Source organism: Cheilinus undulatus, linkage group 9 (genome assembly GCF_018320785.1).
Source record: "Cheilinus undulatus linkage group 9, ASM1832078v1, whole genome shotgun sequence".
In the NCBI taxonomy this organism is placed as follows: domain Eukaryota; kingdom Metazoa; phylum Chordata; class Actinopteri; order Labriformes; family Labridae; genus Cheilinus; species Cheilinus undulatus.
Genome location: NC_054873.1, coordinates 50473413 through 50492142, shown reverse-complemented (window position 1 = coordinate 50492142; position 18730 = coordinate 50473413). Strand labels below are relative to the sequence as shown.

The following is an 18730-nucleotide window of genomic DNA, read 5'->3' as shown; positions in this document are numbered from 1 at the left end:
ACATTTTCACGAATTTTAGACACTTTTACACTCATTTTTTTGCCATATTTTTGCTGTTTTTTGGCCATTTTTTGCCACCTGTAACTCATTTTTTTGTAACTTCTCACCCTTTTTCTGCCACTTTCAGCCACGTTTTGCTATTAAATGCCACTGTTTTCAGCATTCTTGCCACTTTTTTTGCCGCTGTTTGACCATTATTTGCCACATTTAACTTATTTTTATTGCCACTTAGTTTTTGCCACTTTTTACCCCTTACATGGTGGCTCCTGCAAAGGCATTTTTACACAGTTTGGCTCTTTGGTGGAGCGGGGTTGAGTAACGCTGCTCTAAATACTTTGGTGGAGACCTGCTGCTGTTGGGATAAACAGAAAAACATCATGTTGAGCTTCCTGCATTGCCTTTATAACACCTAATTATCAGGTTTAACAGCCACTCTTTACATTTCTGTTCCATGACTGCACACAGCAGTGACTTAATGACGAGGAAAAACAAAGTGAATTCAGAGCAGAGACACACAAAGATCTCCTTATAGGTAGCTCTGCAGCAGGAAAATGACGTTTGATGTCAGCGTCATTAAAGTCAGTGAGGTGTTTCAGCCGGGCCGGGGTATTATGGAGGTTAATTCATGGTACTTTAAAGGGAGGAGGGTGTTCATGAAGATGCCAGAGTCTGAATATCCCTGAAAACAAGAGGAGACTTTGAGCATGAGCGCTGTTTAGTATGCAGCTCTCAGCAAAGATAGGAAAGATGTGAGATGGCTCACTCCTGATCAATCTCTGCTGCAGAGAACGATGTCATAAACACACACAGCATCAGAACCGTGCACGTGTGTCAGACATGAGGACTCATTTTGTCATCTCCTGTTGTCGACTACATTGACGAATCATTTCTCCCTAACTGAGCCTCAAATCCAGTCCTGGTCCCTGAATCCTGATCTTTGCAGAGCGATGGACAAAGAGGAGAGGCGTCAGGCGTTTGAGCAGCCTCAGCAGGTCGCTGATGACAGCTCCAGCAGGAGCATCATTACTCCGTCTGAGTGAAGAGGAAGTCTGAGGATCTACAGAGGAGCTGGGTTTCTAAATTAGGGAGAGACTTCCTCCAAACAGAGTAAACATGTCACACTGAGTGTTTATTCATGCTCTCCTGGCTGTTAGAGCGACGTCTCGTCAACATTATGTAAACCACACTGAAGAATGCACCCAGCGGGGGCCGCTTTGAACGCAGCCTGTCTGGACTAATTACACACAGATTTAACATTTTTGTTTTTAGCTCTGTGCTGCAGCCATGATGACCTGTCACATGACTGCAGGAGACAGAGGGAAGGCGCTCTTTCCAAGCCGCTGACGGGTCAGGACAGAGGAAACAGACCAGTGTGGAGAGAACAGAAGCTTTATTGTTCCTGTGTTTTGTTTATAAGAATATAAAAATATAGTTCACGTGATTTAAAACCCACAGGAAAGTCTTTAATGGGAGCCAGACGTCTTTATTTACTGAAGAAATACGCTCCCAGGCACCGGCCGAGCGTTTCACTGCTGAATGAAGTGACCAGACTGTACATCACACGCTGAGACGTATGCGGGCGCTCGCAGCTGTTAGAGCCATCAGAGCATCAGATGGAGGGCAGGGAGGACCGACATCGTTTTATTTTCTTTCCCACCGCAAAGTTCAAACAATATCTGAATGTCTGCTTTTTCCATGAGAGCCGCCGCGCCGAAAAGAGGCCAGAAACTACAACCTGCCTAACTGTGTCACCTGCTCTGACCACGCCTTTGCAGGGATTTAGACCAACTTTGGGCATTCAGACACCTGGAGGTCATCCTTTATGTGGACTAACGCTGGGCAATATGGGAAAAATATCACATCATGATGCTTTAATGTCTGCATCAGGATCTCAGTTTTGCTAAAACTGACAAAAAAACTCAAACTTAATTCCCCAAATCATTTCTAAGAGCACAAACATGTAGTTTAAGTCAACCCTATTATTGTCATTTTCTTCTGCATCAAGCTGCGGTCAATGCATGGAATATAGAAATATCTGCCGTTTAAACTTTGCACCACCAGGTTAGGAGGTCAGCAGGTAATCATGCCCATGCATATGCAACATTACGTGAAAATTATTCCCTCTTTACTGGTTTATTTTTTGCATATTTGCCACATTTCAATGTTTCAGATCATTTAAATATTAGACAGAGATAACCAGAGTGAAAACAAAGGTCAGTTTTTAAACGATGGGGAATAAAGTCATCCAAACCTACCTGGTCCTGTGTGGGAAAGTCATTTCTTATAACTGTCAGTGAGTCTTTCTCATCTCTGTGGAGGAATGTTGTCCCACTCTTCTCCGCAGAATTGCTCTAATTCAGCCACATTGGAGGGTTTTCCAGCATGAACGACCTGTTTAAGGTCACCCCACAGCATCTCAGTCAGATCTAAGCCCAGACTTTGACTAGACCACTCCAGAACCTTCATGTAGTCTTTAGTCCATTCAGAGGTGGACTTGCTGGTGTGTTTGGGATCATGGTCCTGCTCCATAACCCAAGTGTGCTTGAGTTTCAGGTCATGACCTGATGGCTGGACATTCTCCTTCAGGATTTCCTGCTAGAGAGCAGAATTCATGCTTCTAGTGATCCAGGTCCTGGTCTAGACCATCACACTACCATCACCATGTCTGACTGTTAGTCTGATGTTCTTCTGATAGAGTGCTGAGTTAGTTCGACTCCAGATGGAACACCTTCCAGAACTTCAATCTGCTCAGTCCTCAGAATATTTTCCCAGAAGTCTTTGGGATCATCAGGATGTTTTTAGTCAAATGTGAGACCAGCCTTTGTGTTCTTTTTGCTCAGCAGTGGTTTTGGTCTGGAACTCTCCCATGTTGCCATCGTTGCCCAGTCTCTTTCTGATTGTTGAATCATGAACTCTGACCTTAACTGAGTCAGTGAGGCCTGCAGGTCTTTAGATGTGGTTCTGGGTTCTTTTAGGACCTCCTGGATGAGTCTTAGAGTGATTTTAGTAGGCCTGACACTCTTTGGAAGATTCACCCCTTCTCCAGGTTTTCCTGTTTGTGGACAACGGTTCTCACCATGTTCTGCAGGTCTTTAGGTGTTGTTCTGGGTTCTTCTGGGACCTCCTAGATGAGTGTTGGAGTCATTTTAGTAGGCTGCCCCCTCCTGGGAAGGTTGACCCCTTCTCCAAGGTTTCTCCATCTGTGGATAATGGCTCTCACCGTGGTTGGCTGGAGTCCCAAAGCCTTTAGAGTGTCTTTGCAAACCTTTCCAGACTGATGGATGGCAGTGACTTTGTTTTCTTGAATTTCTCTAGATGGCTCCATGATGTGTTGGAGATCTTTTAGCCTACTTTAACAGACAGGTTCTATTAAAGGGGGTTCTGGATTCAGCAGGTCTGGCAGTAATCAGGTCGGGGTCTGGATAGTCAAACTCCACTCAGCTTTCTTAAAAACGTAGATAATCACAGTTCATTACCTGATTTAACAAGAGGAGGAAAGACTTCTCCACATAGGGCCAGGTAGTTTGGATGGTTTTTTTTCTTTAATAAATGAAATCATCATTTGAAAACAGACTTTTATATTTACTCAGGTTATCTAATATTGACATCAGTTTAATGATCTGAAACTTTCAAGTGTGTAAAATAAGAAAAAAAGGAAATGAGGAATGGGATAGATTCTTTTTCACTGCTGATGGAGAGAAAACAGCTCTTAGCTCTCCAGCTATGTAAAAGTGACATAACGAGCTAAACCACAGCTTTAAAGAAAATCTGCAAACAGAGAGAGCAACAAAGACGAGTTTCCCTTCTGAGTAGCTTCATATGGATGTTTTTTTAATCTCAAGGGCCAAAAATAAGAGAGAAAACCCGAGAGAGCAGCCTGGCATGAGAAGCAGAGAGGTCAATAAAGACGTCTGAGAATGACTGAAGGTTAAACGACAGAAATGAAAATAAAGTATGAAGACTGAGCTGCTTTTCTGTCTTCACATGAATAAAGCGCCATAATCCCATTAAAGCAGACATAACATTGAAATCCAATCTGACCGCCACAAGAACTTTTTCAAACCCTGACTTTCAGAGACTACATCCCAGCTCAGAGAGAACAGCAGGAAGACGTCTCCTCACTTGTACTGCTGGTGGTCCTTGGTGCTGCGAGTCTTAGCCATGAAGCGCTCGGCCAGTTTCTCCAGGTTCCTCGAGTACTCCATCTCGATCTCGGCCTTCTTTCTGAAGAAGTCCTGCAGGTCCTGCAGCAGCTGCACTCTCATCTCTGTCTGCTGGTCCAGACATTTCTGCTGCTCCACCAACTGGGCCCGGATCTCTGAGGAGAGAGAGAGAAGAAGAGATAAGGAAGGGCAGAAGACCTGAGGACGGACCTTTATTTAGAGCAGTGTTACTCAATCAAAGAGCCAAACTGTTGAAAAATACATTTGCAGGAGTCTAAGTGGTGAAAAGTGGCAATTAAAATAAGTTAACAGTGGCAAAAGTGGTCAAAAAGCGGCAAACACTGAGAGAAAATGGCAAAAAAGGGCAAAATGTGGCAAAAATGGGTGGGAAGTGACCAAAAAATAAGTTATAGGTGGCAAAAAGTGGTCAAAAAATGGCAAAAATCAGAAAAAAGGGTGGGAAAATGGGCAAAAAGTGGCATTTAATTGCAAAAGGCAGCTTAAATGGGTGAGAAGTGGCAAAAAAATAAGTTACAGGTAGCAAAAACATGGCAAAAATGGGTGAAAATTGACTAAAATGGGCAGAAACCTGAAAAAAAGGTGAGACAATGGGAATTAAGTGGAATTTAACTGCAAAAGGCAGCTTAAATAGGTGAGAAGTGGCAAAAATAGGCAAAAAGGGGAAAAAAGTGCAAAAAGCCGGATAAAAGTGTCAAAAATGGGTGAAAAATGACAAAAAGGAGTGGTAAAACGGGGAGAAAAAGTAGCAAGCATGGATGAGAAGTGGCAAAAAATGACCTACAGGTGGCAAAAATGGTCCAAAAGTGGCAAAACCGTCGTAAAAAATGGGTGAAAAGTGACTCAAATGGGGAAAAATTTGCATATTGGTGGGAAAATGGGCAAAAAACGTCAAAGAATGGCAAAATGGGAAATAGGTTGCATTATTTGCAAAAGGCAGCTTAAATGGGCGGAAAGTGGCAAAAAAAGGCGACAAAAGGGGTAAAAAATTGCAAAAAGCAGGATAAAGGAGTCAAATAGAAGTGCAAAAATGGTGATAGTAGTCTCACAGTTAGTGACACCTGTGTCTGCAAGATCCAGTCACTGGTTCATCAGTATTCATGGCTACCATTACACCATCAAGACAAAAGCAAGCAACTCAGAGGAAAGGTTATTGAAAAGTCTAAGTCAGGTGATGTAGACAGAAATATCTCCAAGTCTCTGAACATCCCCCAGAGTTCAGTTAAATCCATCATGAAGAAATGAAGGAATATGTCACATGTGTAAATCTGCCTAGATCAGACCGTCCTCACAAACTGAGTGGGCGTGCAAGAAGGAGACTAGTGAGAGAGGACACCAAGACACCTATGACTACTCTGAAGGAGCTCCAAGCTTCAGCAGCTGAGATGGAGAGACTCTGCAGACAACAACTGTTGGCCGGGTTCTTCACCAGTCAGAGCTTTATGGGAGAGTGGCAAAGAGAAAGACACTGTTGGAGAAAACTCAGATTCAATGATGAGACTAACATGGAGCTTTTTGACCATCAGACAAGACGCCAAACACACCATCCCCACTGTGGAGCACAGTGGTGGCAGCATCATGCTGTGGGGAAACTTCTAGGCAGCTGGCCCTGGAAGGCTTGTAAAGGTACAGAGTGAAATGAATGCGGCAAAATATCAGAAAATGCCGGAGGACAATCTTACTCACTCTGACAGAGAGAAATGTATTGTCCAGTAAGACAGTGGAGGTTTTTCTGGGTCCTTGAGACATCCACAGCATGACCAGGGGCTCGTGGCAACTCTACTACCCGCTTGGAAGGTAGCCTAGGCCCTGATACTCACCACATCCAGCCCTTACTCTGGATCCTCCTTCCCGCCCTATGGTGCCCTCAGGCAGCTTACTCGCCATGTCTACACCTTACTCTAGCCTCACTTTGTGATCCAAACATGCCCTAAATATTCTGCACAGTACTGTTTATTCAGCAGTGACAGTGGGATCTGAACTAGCAGCCAGTTGGCCGGGGACAACAACGGGTATTTAAATAACCGTTGGACTGTATAAGATGTCGTACTTTTTCATTAGCTCTATTATAACAGCCTGGTACCATTGTCTGATGTCTGCAGCCAGGCCCTCTTAATATTTCCTGTCTCTCTTCAGCTGTCTGGTCCCAATAAAGGCAAAAAGCCTGAAAAGCATGCCAATAAATTCATGTCAAAATGTTTGTTTACAGATCAACACAGCAGCACCACCCAGTGGCCAAACAAGGAGGTGTAATGCAGCAGGCCTTATGATCCAGTGTTAGCAGCATTTCATTTGTTTTGTTTCTTTTAAACAAATTTAAAAGACAAAATCATGAACTATTACAGCTCAAACAGGAAGTAAGCGATCAGCATGCACACATTATTCATCTTAATTGCACCTTTTGAAACAAAAAGCACCACAATCAGTAAAATGAGTTCCAACACGGAGCTTGTAGACACGGAAAGGCCCAGAGCAGCTTATTATCTCTCAGTGATGAGTGCTCAGGGCGCTCCCAGAGACGGGAGGCAGCTAAACTGGTCTCAGGTGTTTCATTAAGGCCCAGAATAACTCCAGGACGAATGAGACCTGACTCCCATCAGAGCCGCCCGCTCCGGCCGAGAGAAAACCCGAGCCACTTAAAAGAGCCGAGGGTGGACGGCAGAGCTGGCTTTAACACGTCTACGAGCAGCTAAACGACCCTCTGAGGTCTGCTCTGAGGATCCACGCCGCTATTTTAGATTTTACATCTTCAACACGACGGCTGGGATCGAGCGCAGACACAGAGGATGTTTCTGTGTCAGGGTCCTGTTTAATGGATTCCTCTTAATGGACCACAGCAGCAGACGTCTCCAGCCGATTAATGCGGTGATTTAGACACCCACAGTCATCCTTCACAATGAAACACCAACATGCCTTCACATTAAAGCCACACATTCACAGAGCTGGGCCTCATTCACCAATCAGCTGCTAGGATTTTTTAAATTTGTCCTGATAGGATTCATGACTCGTTCTCAGACTGCTGGATCGTTCTCTCCTGTGTTCTTAGGCTGATGACTGCCAGGGGCTCTAAGCTGGAAGCACGTATATGTTTCTGCTAATTAGCATAGGAAACACCTCCATTATGCCCATATAAGGGCACGAGACTGCAGGGCAGTGTGCAAACACAGAAGGCACACAGAAAAAACAAGATATTAGTGATGTCCAGATTAAAATCAACTGTTAAGACAATCACAGAACTCTGAGATACTCTGATAGTTCTTCAGTGGACGCAGCTCTGCTTCAAATGACTCAGAGGAAGATGTCATTCTATTTTTAGCAACAGTCGCTTTTTCGGGCTTTTCTAACACAAATATGTACCCCTGTTCTGTCCACAACGCCCTCAATACCAGAAAAATCCATTCCATGTCCTCTCTTTCTCCATCCTTCACAAAATGTGTCCTAAAACAAGCCGTTCTCAGATTTTCCCCTCATGATGTCATGTGGGGAGTTAGCCCCGCCCCCAGGTTTGGTTGGCCCTCCGCCCTCCTCTCCTGATCAGGAGGGAGGAAGATCGGGAGAGCCACATCCATTTCCTGAGAGGGGCGGAGTCAGGGGTGGAGTCAGACAGCTCTTAAACATTTAAAGCCACAGACACAGAAACAGCTGCTCTGAGCAGGGCTGAAACAGAAATCAGTACTGGAGTGTTTTTTAGCAACAAACTTCACAGGCATGTTTTAGGGACCTCTGAGAGCGATATAAACTTGTCTTATAGGGGTAAACGTCCCCTTTAAAGTTTGACCATATTAAGTCAAGTATTTGTGCATAATATTAAAGTCTGTAATATAGAATTAAAAATTCAGTGTTTTTGGTGTGATTTAGTATTGCTCAGTGCGAAATTGATTATTTCATCCTGCAGCACTCAGATGTCAGGGCTATTCAGTCAGTTCAGAATGGGGGCCATTTCCTGAAAAAGCATCTCTATAAGGGGCCTGAACAATGTTGCATGAAGCTGTGAACAAGTATTTGCCCACTTCCTAATTTTTAGTATTTAATTTTTATTTAATTATTAGTTTTGTAATTTTTGATTTAGATTTTTCATTTTTAAATTTTTTCTAAATTTTTGATTTTTTTTCGAGATTTTTGAATTTTGATTTTTTTTTTAATTTTCTTTTCTTTTTCTTTTTTTTAATTTTTAATTTTAATTTTTTGTTTTTTAATTTTAATTTTCATATTTTCACACTGAAATGTTTCAGGACATTAGAACCTACCCAGCCCTGCCTCACACATCTCAACTTCAAAAATACTAAAACATCCATTTAACAGAAAATGCTCATACGGCCACAGAGTGAGCGTGCACTCTAGCGTCACTACCAGCACAAACCTGGGAGTAGCTTTGTCTGAGCTTTTCCTCCTCACTACAACAAATTTACTCATGAAAACCAAACGTTGGTTTTTTGTTTAGTAAATCCGCCTCATGATGTGACATTTCTCTTGAACAGAGTCCTCAATTTAAAACTAGAACTAGTAAAGGACAGGAGGCCGTGGAGGTTTAGGACATTTCTGAGATACTGTAAGACCTCAGTTAAAAAACATATAATGTAGGAATGGTCCCTTTTAAACTAATAAAGATATTTAGGGGCAGAAATTCTTTTATTGGATCTTTAAACAGCCACTAGAAATGACCTTGGGGGCCTGATCTGGCCCCAGAGCCTCCAGTTGAATAGCCTGGCTTTAGGGGATGTCTTAAAACTCTTAGAGGGTTTAAGGAAAAACTCCTTCTTGAAAATGGTTGGTGAATGAGACCCTTGGTTCAGAAAACTCTCTACTTTCCTGGCTTTTCCTCTTTAGCACTCCTTAGATGGAGGTGGAACTTCTGAGGCCTTCATTATTATTTTCATAAACAATTAAATATTGATATAAAGTGTGCTGTCTGTATTCCAAATGCTATGTTAGTATGAAACTGTCCCAAATAAACAAGTTCCTCTTATCAAACCACCTGACTGTGTAATGATCCCTCTTCTCTCCAGGTTATGTAGATCTGGTTCACATGTAGGCCGGTCCTGAATAACAGCTTTAGGGATATCACACTGTTTCTGTCTGTCTTCAAAGGTCCCTGATTTAAAAAGTTGTTTTGTTTGTGTTGGTGTCTTTTATTGGTGCTTAAGTATTTATAAACGCTGAAATAAACCCATAAAGCAGTGCTGTGAAAAAGTATTTCCCCATTCCTGACTGATTTTCCGCAAAATTGCCACATTCAGATGTTCCAGATCATCAAACTAATTCTGATAGACAAAGATAACCTGAGCAGAGTCAGTTTTTAAATTATGATTTCATTTATAAAGGGAAAAAAATCCGTCCCAACCTTCCTGGCCCTGTGTGAAAAACTCAAGAAAAGTCCAGACCTGATACCAGACCTGCTGGATCCAGAAACCCCTTAACTAGAACCTGTCTGACAGTGAAGTAGGCTGAAAGATCTCCAACACATCATGGAACCAGCTAAAGACATTCAAGAGAACAAAGTCACTGACATCTATCAGTCTGGAAAGGGTTACAAAGACATTTCTAAGGTTTTGGGACTCCAGCCAACCATGGTGAGAGCCATTATTCACAGATGGAGAAAACTTTGCACAGTAGTGAACCTTCCCAGGAGTGGCCGGCCTACTAAAATGACTCCAAGACTCATCCATAAGGTCCCAAAAGAACATAGAACAACATCTAAAGTTCTGCAGCACACAGTGAGAGCCCTTGCCCACAAATGGGGAAAACTTGAAAAAGGGGTGAATCTTCCAAGGAGTGGCTGGCCTACTAAAATCACTCCAAGACTCATCCAGGAGGTCCCATAAGAACCCAGAACAACATCTAGATCCCTGCAGGACATGGTGAGAGCCGTTGTCCACAAATGGGGAAAACTTGGATAAGGGGTGAATCTTCCCAGGAGGGGCCAGTCTACCAAAATGACTCCAAGAGCACATGGACAACTCATCCATGAGGTCCCAGAAGAACCCAGAACCATATCTAAAGACCTGCAGGACACAGTAAGAGCCATTTTCCACAAATGGAGAAAACTTGGAGAAGGGATAAACCTTCCAAAGAGTGTCAGACCTACCAAAATCACTCCAAGGCTCATCCAGGAGGTCCCAAAAGAACCCAGAACAACACATAAAGACCTGCAGGGCATGGTGAGAATCGCTGTCCACAAATGGAGAAAACTTGGGGTGAACCTTCCCAGGAGAACAACAGCTAAAGACCTGCAGGCCTCACTGACTCAGTTAAGGTCAGAGTTCATGACTCAACAATCAGAAAGAGACTGAGGACCAGGTAGTTAAAAACAGACTTCTGTATTCCCTCAGGTTATCTTTGTCTGTTTCCCTGTTTGTGGTCATATTGTGATAAACTAATACATGTTTAACAGAATAATTCACTGCCTGACAGCCTCAGCTTTCACTGGCCTTAGAAAATAGACTAAAGCAGATGTGGAGGAGATGCAGAGAGAGTTAACGATGACTGAGAGTCTACCTGCTGCCAAATCAATCCCTTCATTAATATGGAAGTGAAATAAAGAGAAGCCCTTCACTAGACTGAGAGCAACAAATGCTTTTAAAAAGAAGCCAAAAGATCCCTGAGAGGCTTTCTGGTCCACCATCAATATCTCAGTGCGTCCATCTACCTAATGACCAATCAGCTGCTGACTTGATTAGAGCGCTTCCAGTCCAGAGAGACAGAGTTTTACTGCTGCGTGTCCGAGCTTATTTGGCACGTGTCCTTAACGTAGTAATCAAATTACCAAAAGACTCGGCTCCATTCATCAGCAATAAATCTCCTCTAAATAATATAAAGGAAGCATTTACATCATGTCTCTCATTGTAGAGTCAGAGCAACTTCCTCCCGGTGTTCATGTGAGAATGAGACTCTGAGACAGACGAACAGGACACAGGGGAGGTGTTCAACAGAGCTGCTTCTGCACGAATGCTAACTGCAGCACTTACTAATCATTCAAACCTGATGAGGGGAAATCAGAGCTGATTCTGTGAGCTTTATGTAGACAATCTCCATCAGGAAGCCGGACCAGAACAGGACCAAGGTCCACGCAGCCAAGTGCTGACCCAGCATAAGCTCCCATACCTGACCTTTCTGCATGACATCAATACTACTGCAGTATTCAAGATCACATACTACATTTTTGAGATCATGACTGATTTAGGGCTCAGATGTTTCCTCAAATTTCCATTTAAACATTCTTTTGTACTCTAGGCTGGGTCTCTGTGCTTTTCTTGACTGAGATGATGAGTGTGACAGAATGTTGGGACAGCATAGCAACAGGCAGAGCAAACATGATTGGTCCATCCTCTCCCTGAGAGAATGACCCCTGATAAACCCAGAGAACGGACCCTGATAAACCCAGAGAATGGACCCTGATAAACCCGGAGAACGGACCCTGATAAACCCGGAGAATGGACCCTGATAAACCCGGAGAACGGACCCTGATAAACCCGGAGAATGGACCCTGATAAACCCGGAGAATGGACCCTGATAAACCCAGAGAATGGACCCTGATAAACCCAGAGAATGGACCCTGATAAACCCGGAGAATGGACCCTGATAAACCCGGAGAATGGACCCTGATAAACCCGGAGAATGGACCCTGATAAACCCGGAGAATGGACCCTGATAAACCCAGAGAATGGACCCTGATAAACCCAGAGAATGGACCCTGATAAACCCAGAGAATGGCCCCTGATAAACCCAGAGAACGGACCCTGATAAACCCAGAGAACGGACCCTGATAAACCCAGAGAACGGACCCTGATAAACCCAGAGAACGGACCCTGAAAAACCCAGAGAATGGACCCTGATAAACCCAGAGACTGGACCCTGATAAACCCAGAGAATGGACCATGATAAACCCAGAGACTGGACCCTGATAAACCCAGAGAATGGACCCTGATAAACCCAGAGACTGGACCCTGATAAACCCAGAGACTGGACCCTGATAAACCCAGAGACTGGACCCTGATAAACCCAGAGAACGGACGTTTGTTCACATAGTGCTAAGCTAAGGTCTTTCCTTTCTTCCAGACTGGTTCAGACCAGTGAGCTCGTCCACTCTGTAACATTAAAAAGGTCATTTTGTTTTATGAAAAAGGGGTTTACAATTTCAAAAAAGGCAACATTGTACCACAGCATAAATAAATAAAATTCATTTTCTGTTGCTTTAATAAGAGCAGTTATTATTCAGGTTAAATATATTTATCACAGGTTAACTCTATAATGGATCACAGATTCTCTGATCTTTATGGGCCCCCAGTCTGGCTGGGCCCCCCTTTACCCCCCCTTATGGGCGGCCCTGGCTGTCCAGATAAAAATAGGAGTGTCACTTTCACAAACAAGCAGAATCAAGCTGAATGAGAGGAGAATAGTTGGAGCACGATACCCCAGCATCTACAGACAGAGAGAGAACAATCAGAGATGAAGCACAGAGAGACAGAAGCTCTCAAAACGTGACAATATCAGAACCAGTTCACCACCCACCCCTACATGAGACCAGCTTCATGTTTTGTGTCAGAGAGCTTTAAAGTTCACCGGGCCGTCTTCACAAATGGAAAAACCAATTGCTTCGATCTCCAGAGGACGCGGGATTAAAACCAAACTAACACGGAGCTGGCACAACGGGGCGAACGGGATCATTTAACACAATTACACTCATGAGTGCACACGGAAACTCATTAAAGCGTTCGCTTTCACCGTCAAACGACGGTCAATGAGGCTGCAGGACGGGGTTAAAAAATGGAGGAGGTTATGTTAGAAGGCAACCAGCTGTCAGAGGAAATGACTCGTCTGAAACTGGGACACAGCATGGAAACTTAGGGGAGCAAAGTCAGCAGAGACAACAAGTAGAACCAGAGCCAGGACCACATGAAGGCAGATCCACGGCCCAGCTTCAACGAGAACACAGGGATTTACACAGGAACCAATGCTTCTCTCTATACGTCTGAACCTGAATGTTCTCTAAGAAGGTTAGGCTCTCTGGTTTCTGAATGAAGCTCCACACAGCTGCAGGCATTTATGCTTTTCTGCTGCTGTCTGGTGACTGTAGGAGCACGAAACCTGGAGTTATTTCAGAGAAACAGAGACAGCCTGAATGAAATGACTGACGAACATTAAAAACAGTGTGTTCATGGTTTCTCCTGCAGAAATGAACAAAGATAATGTTTATTAACATAAGGTCATCATTAGGGACGCACTGACACTGGTATTACTACTATAATACACACAGGTACCCATGAAATCACTGCTGACTCTGTAGTCTACATCCTTATACAGCATGAAGGTAGCCTCTAATTCTTTCAGTAGGAAGTAGGGCTGATGATATAAAACTGACTGAATTAAAAAAAAAAGCTTAAATCAGATGAATGTTGTGCATTTTTATGTGCACTAATTACAAGTTTATCAGCATTTTGTTTCTAAGGTTGTAAAAATGTTCTTCATGTCTCTACCTTTACAATACTAGAGCTATAACTGATATGAAATCAATTATTTTTGCATCCAGCAGCAACAAAAGTACTCAAGTTTTGCAGGAAATACATGTAAGTTTGTATTTTGTTCCACAGCAGTTAAAGAAGTCGAAGCACCAACACTTCTGCACAGACATGCAGGAAGATCCAGGATTTTCAGGGACGTCTGAACCCCCAGAAAGAAAATCACACAGAGCCCCCTTAGCCGGCTAGGCAAGCAATAAATGTTGAACCATGTTTACAAATATCAGTGAATTCAAGTTAATTTTTAAACCATGATTTCTGGATTTATGAGCAATATTTTTCAATGGTAAAATTTCATGTATTTGCATTATTTCGCAGCACTGGACTAAACCATTTGGACATTTTTGAGGGAGGAGCAGGACCACCCAGCATTTTATTTCACTCTATCTGATACAAATTTCAGTCTGTTGACCACTCGGTTGCTTTTGATTCAACGACACTAAATAATAAAAAACCCACACTTTTCAATGCAGGCGCCCCAAGCGCCCCTTACTACTGTGGGCCTAGGTAATCAGCACCCTTAGTCCCCCCTGTTCTACAACCATGGGTCTGACTGATGATGAAGACGTGCCTCTCTGCTCTGCCCTTCGTCACAGCTTCTATCCTCGCTAACCGGTCAGCACATTTGTTTGATTAACCCTTTAAAACCTACCATTGAGCAAGTCCGCCAGGACATCTTCTTACATTTTTACATACTGTATGCAATTTTTGGGACTATTTTCATTTGCTTTACATCAATATAACCCTCATATCCCAAGTTTTAATAACATGCATTGACTTATGTCTTAACTACTACACTAAATTGCTTAAAAGTCCAATAAACCTAAAAAAATTTAAATCGCTGTTTTTTTCACATATATTTCAAAATACAGAAATTGCACAGCTGTATCCCTCACATTTGTAAATGTAAAGTTACACAATATCCTTTGGAACCACAGGAAACTTATTTGGAGTCACTTTTGTAACCTGTAAAAAACCGAGCCAGATGAGTAGTTTGACTCTTCATCTGACGATGTAATAGTCTGAAAGCTTCGTGCCAGCTGTAAAACAGTTTGGAGCGACCCGGTTTTTGCGGCTCCATAACTACAGACGTGTGGAAGTGTGTCGAAGGTGTGTGTGATGGATGTCTGGTGTGTGTGGGTTGTGTGTCTGAGTGTTTTTGTAAAAGAGTAGGAGTGAGATGAGAGCGAGGGCGAGTATGTGTGCAGGCGAAGTTCTTCAGTGTATTCCGCAGAAAAAAATACAAATCCCGGGAAAATACGCCACTTCCTGTTGTTGAGGGTGGGGAGCCTATCAGGTAGGGACACGTAAGAATCATGTGACAGGTCATGCCCACAACGTGATGACCTTTATTTCAACGTAGAAGTGCTGCAAACACCCGTGGTCTCGTTCAAAAGATTTTTGTTATGTGCGCTTGATTGTGTATTTTCACAAACATCACTGCAATGAAAAGCGCTCTGAAACACGGTGAATGTGTGAAATGTTAGTGCAACTCCCCAGATTTTATATGCAAACAGAATGATTCATCTATCTTATCAAAAATCAAAAATGAATATGCTAATCCTAGCGCCATAGGGTTAATTCTCTTTGACGTCTCGTAAAGATGAAGGCGTTAACGTTGGCGTCTGCTACAGACTAATGGCGGCCTCACGGCCCTGCATGAACCCTGTCGCCCAAACAATGACCTAGCTATGAGAACCAGATAAATGGCTGACTGTGCAGAACCACTGCAGACTCTTCTCCTGGTAGATCAATGCTCATTAAGAGGAAAAATTTGATTTCAGGTAGACCCTCTGCAGGTGCAGGCTGGAAATAAAGCAGAGACACGACAGAGTTGGTATGATGTGTAATCCAGCAGATTATGGCTGTTAGTCTGAGCCTTCATCAGCCACATGTGCGACTAAGTTTGTGAAGTTTGAGTAAGGACCAGCAGACCCATGTCAGCTTCAGTCTTAAGCTATCAAGGATGCTCCCCTTTAAAGGGGGTCAGATTTTAGGACTGAAACACAGATTTAAATACCAGTATCAGTCTCTCACCGTCACTAATGTTCTAGTGCAGTTCAGCCCTGGTTTATGGGGAGTTTTTATCATCTCTGGAGAAAACAGCAGTCCCCCGGCCCTGACAGTGTGAGCTGTTTTGTTGGAGCCCAGTTTCTCTCTGGAGGTCAACAATGTGGGTCAACAGCGTCCTGCTTACACGGCGCTTTCTCTGACAAAGGAACGAGCCTATCCGGCAAACCAGAGGCCACTCTGAAATGCAACTTTGGACATATTTGTCTCCATGAATGGGGTTATGGGAAGTTTGTGATGTGGCCTCCAAAGGAGCGATTGGATAACATCCAGATCAGAAACAAAAGGACCTCGGTCCGAGCCGATTACCACAAAGACCAAGCAGCGCGCGGTCATTGTGCGCATCCACATCGTGTGCATTCAGGGCCTCGCTGACGGGACGACCATCAGTCAGCTGGAATTGTTGCTGACAACTTCAGCGGCCCGCTGTGATCTATTTATGCCAACATGCGCCTGGATCTGGTCTGAAAAGCTTGCAGAGCTTTGGCTGATTGTTTTAGTGGCACTGATTTAGAGAGACGCTGATTTTCTGCTGCATCTCTCTGCTGCTTCTTTCTGTCATTTCTCAACAAAGTGCACAGGTGCTCTCAGCTCCCCTCAGCTCCCCGCTCTGAAAGAGATCACAGAGGGCTTTGATGCCTCTCCACCCCCTCAAATACTCCCCCCCGACACCAAAATCCCTCGGCACCGGGGCCTCCGCACGTGTTTACCATACAGATGACCTCAGAGCGACAGGAATGCACTGTGTGAGAGCAGAGGTACACGCAGCGCGACAGTCAGAGGGATCCAACCTAACCACTGGCTAATGTTAACCTCAAGTAAGGAAGGCGGACGGCTGATGTTGTCTCCAGCACGAGAATCACTAAACACAGCCGCGTGGAGCTGTCTGCTTCAACACAAACACAGAAGTGACGTCAGTTTTCCTGTCAAATACTTCACTTCAGGGTTAGATGACTGCTACTACGTCTCCGTCAAACTCTAATCTGAGTCATGTCAACACTCAGAGCGTTTACATGCACAGAGAGAGCTGAGATTAAAGCTCCAGTAAGAGTAGGTAAAGCTACGATTAAAGCTCCAGTAAGAGTAGTTACAGCTACGATTAAAGCTCCAGTAAGAGTAGTTACAGCTACGATTAAAGCTCCAGTAAGAGTAGTTACAGCTACGATTAAAGCTCCAGTAAGAGTAGTTACAGCTACGATTAAAGCTCCAGTAAGAGTAGATAAAGCTACGATTAAAGCTCCAGTAAGAGTAGTTAAAGCTACGATTAAAGCTCCAGTAAGAGTAGATAAAGCTACGATTAAAGCTCCAGTAAGAGTAGTTACAGCTACGATTAAAGCTCCAGTAAGAGTAGTTACAGCTACGATTAAAGCTCCAGTAAGAGTAGATAAAGCTACGATTAAAGCTCCAGTAAGAGTAGTTACAGCTACGATTAAAGCTCCAGTAAGAGTAGTTACAGCTACGATTAAAGCTCCAGTAAGAGTAGTTACAGCTACCATTAAAGCTCCAGTAAGAGTAGTTACAGCTACGATTAAAGCTCCAGTAAGAGTAGTTAAAGCTACGATTAAAGCTCCAGTAAGAGTAGTTACAGCTACGATTAAAGCTCCAGTAAGAGTAGAATAAGCTACGATTAAAGCTCCAGTAAGAGTAGAATAAGCTACGATTAAAGCTCCAGTAAGAGTAGTTACAGCTGCGATTAAAGCTCCAGTAAGAGTAGTTACAGCTGCGATTAAAGCTCCAGTAAGAGTAGTTACAGCTACGATTAAAGCTCCAGTAAGAGTAGTTAAAGCTACGATTAAAGCTCCAGTAAGAGTAGATAAAGCTAAGATTAAAGCTCCAGTAAGAGTAGATAAAGCTACGATTAAAGCTCCAGTAAGAGTAGTTACAGCTACGATTAAAGCTCCAGTAAGAGTAGATAAAGCTACAATTAAAGCTCCATTAAGAGTAGATAAAGCTACGATTAAAGCTCCAGTAAGAGTAGTTAAAGCTACGATTAAAGCTCCAGTAAGAGTAGTTAAAGCTACGATTAAAGCTCCAGTAAGAGTAGTTACAGCTACGATTAAAGCTCCAGTAAGAGTAGATAAAGCTACGATTAAAGCTCCAGTAAGAGTAGATAAAGCTACGATTAAAGCTCCAGTAAGAGTAGATAAAGCTAAGATTAAAGCTCCAGTAAGAGTAGTTACAGCTACGATTAAAGCTCCAGTAAGAGTAGTTACAGCTACCATTAAAGCTCCAGTAAGAGTAGATAAAGCTAAGATTAAAGCTCCAGTAAGAGTAGTTACAGCTACGATTAAAGCTCCAGTAAGAGTAGTTAAAGCTACCATTAAAGCTCCAGTAAGAGTAGATAAAGCTACGATTAAAGCTCCAGTAAGAGTAGATAAAGCTACGATTAAAGCTCCAGTAAGAGTAGATAAAGCTACGATTAAAGCTCCAGTAAGAGTAGTTACAGCTACGATTAAAGCTCCAGTAAGAGTAGTTACAGCTACGATTAAAGCTCCAGTAAGAGTAGTTAAAGCTACGATTAAAGCTCCAGTAAGAGTAGTTACAGCTACGATTAAAGCTCCAGTAAGAGTAGTTAAAGCTACGATTAAAGCTCCAGTAAGAGTAGTTACAGCTACAATTAAAGCTCCAGTAGGAGTAAATAAAGCTACAATTAATGCTCCAGTAAGAGTAGTTAAAGCTACGATTAAAGCTCCAGTAGGACATGTGAATCAATGAAGGAAGGCATGTCCTCGTTTCCAGGCCAAAAATGAAACAACACAATTAAATCACAGTTTTGAAATTCCACTATTTTGGTTTTAAAACTCATTTTGAGGCCTTCTGGATCTTGAACTACGGGTACCTGACTTCCTGTTTGGTAGATCGAAGACTAGGACATGAAAAGGAAATAAAGGGGAGTTCTTTCCAAATGAGACACTGAGCGCTGGAAATGCTGGACCTCATCGTCTGTGGGCACAGTCCCCGACA

At 43.1% G+C, this 18730-nt stretch overlaps 1 protein-coding gene across 3 annotated transcripts in view; it reads right to left on the bottom strand.

Moving 5' to 3' along the window:
• Positions 1-18730, bottom strand: part of srgap1a (SLIT-ROBO Rho GTPase activating protein 1a) — a 164848-nt gene that overhangs the window by 100632 nt on the left and 45486 nt on the right. For all 3 annotated transcript variants that reach the window (XM_041795040.1, XM_041795039.1, XM_041795041.1), the window contains exon 2: positions 4123-4318. In XM_041795040.1, the coding sequence (XP_041650974.1) occupies positions 4123-4318 (196 nt within the window). The remainder of the gene's footprint in view (positions 1-4122; positions 4319-18730) is intronic.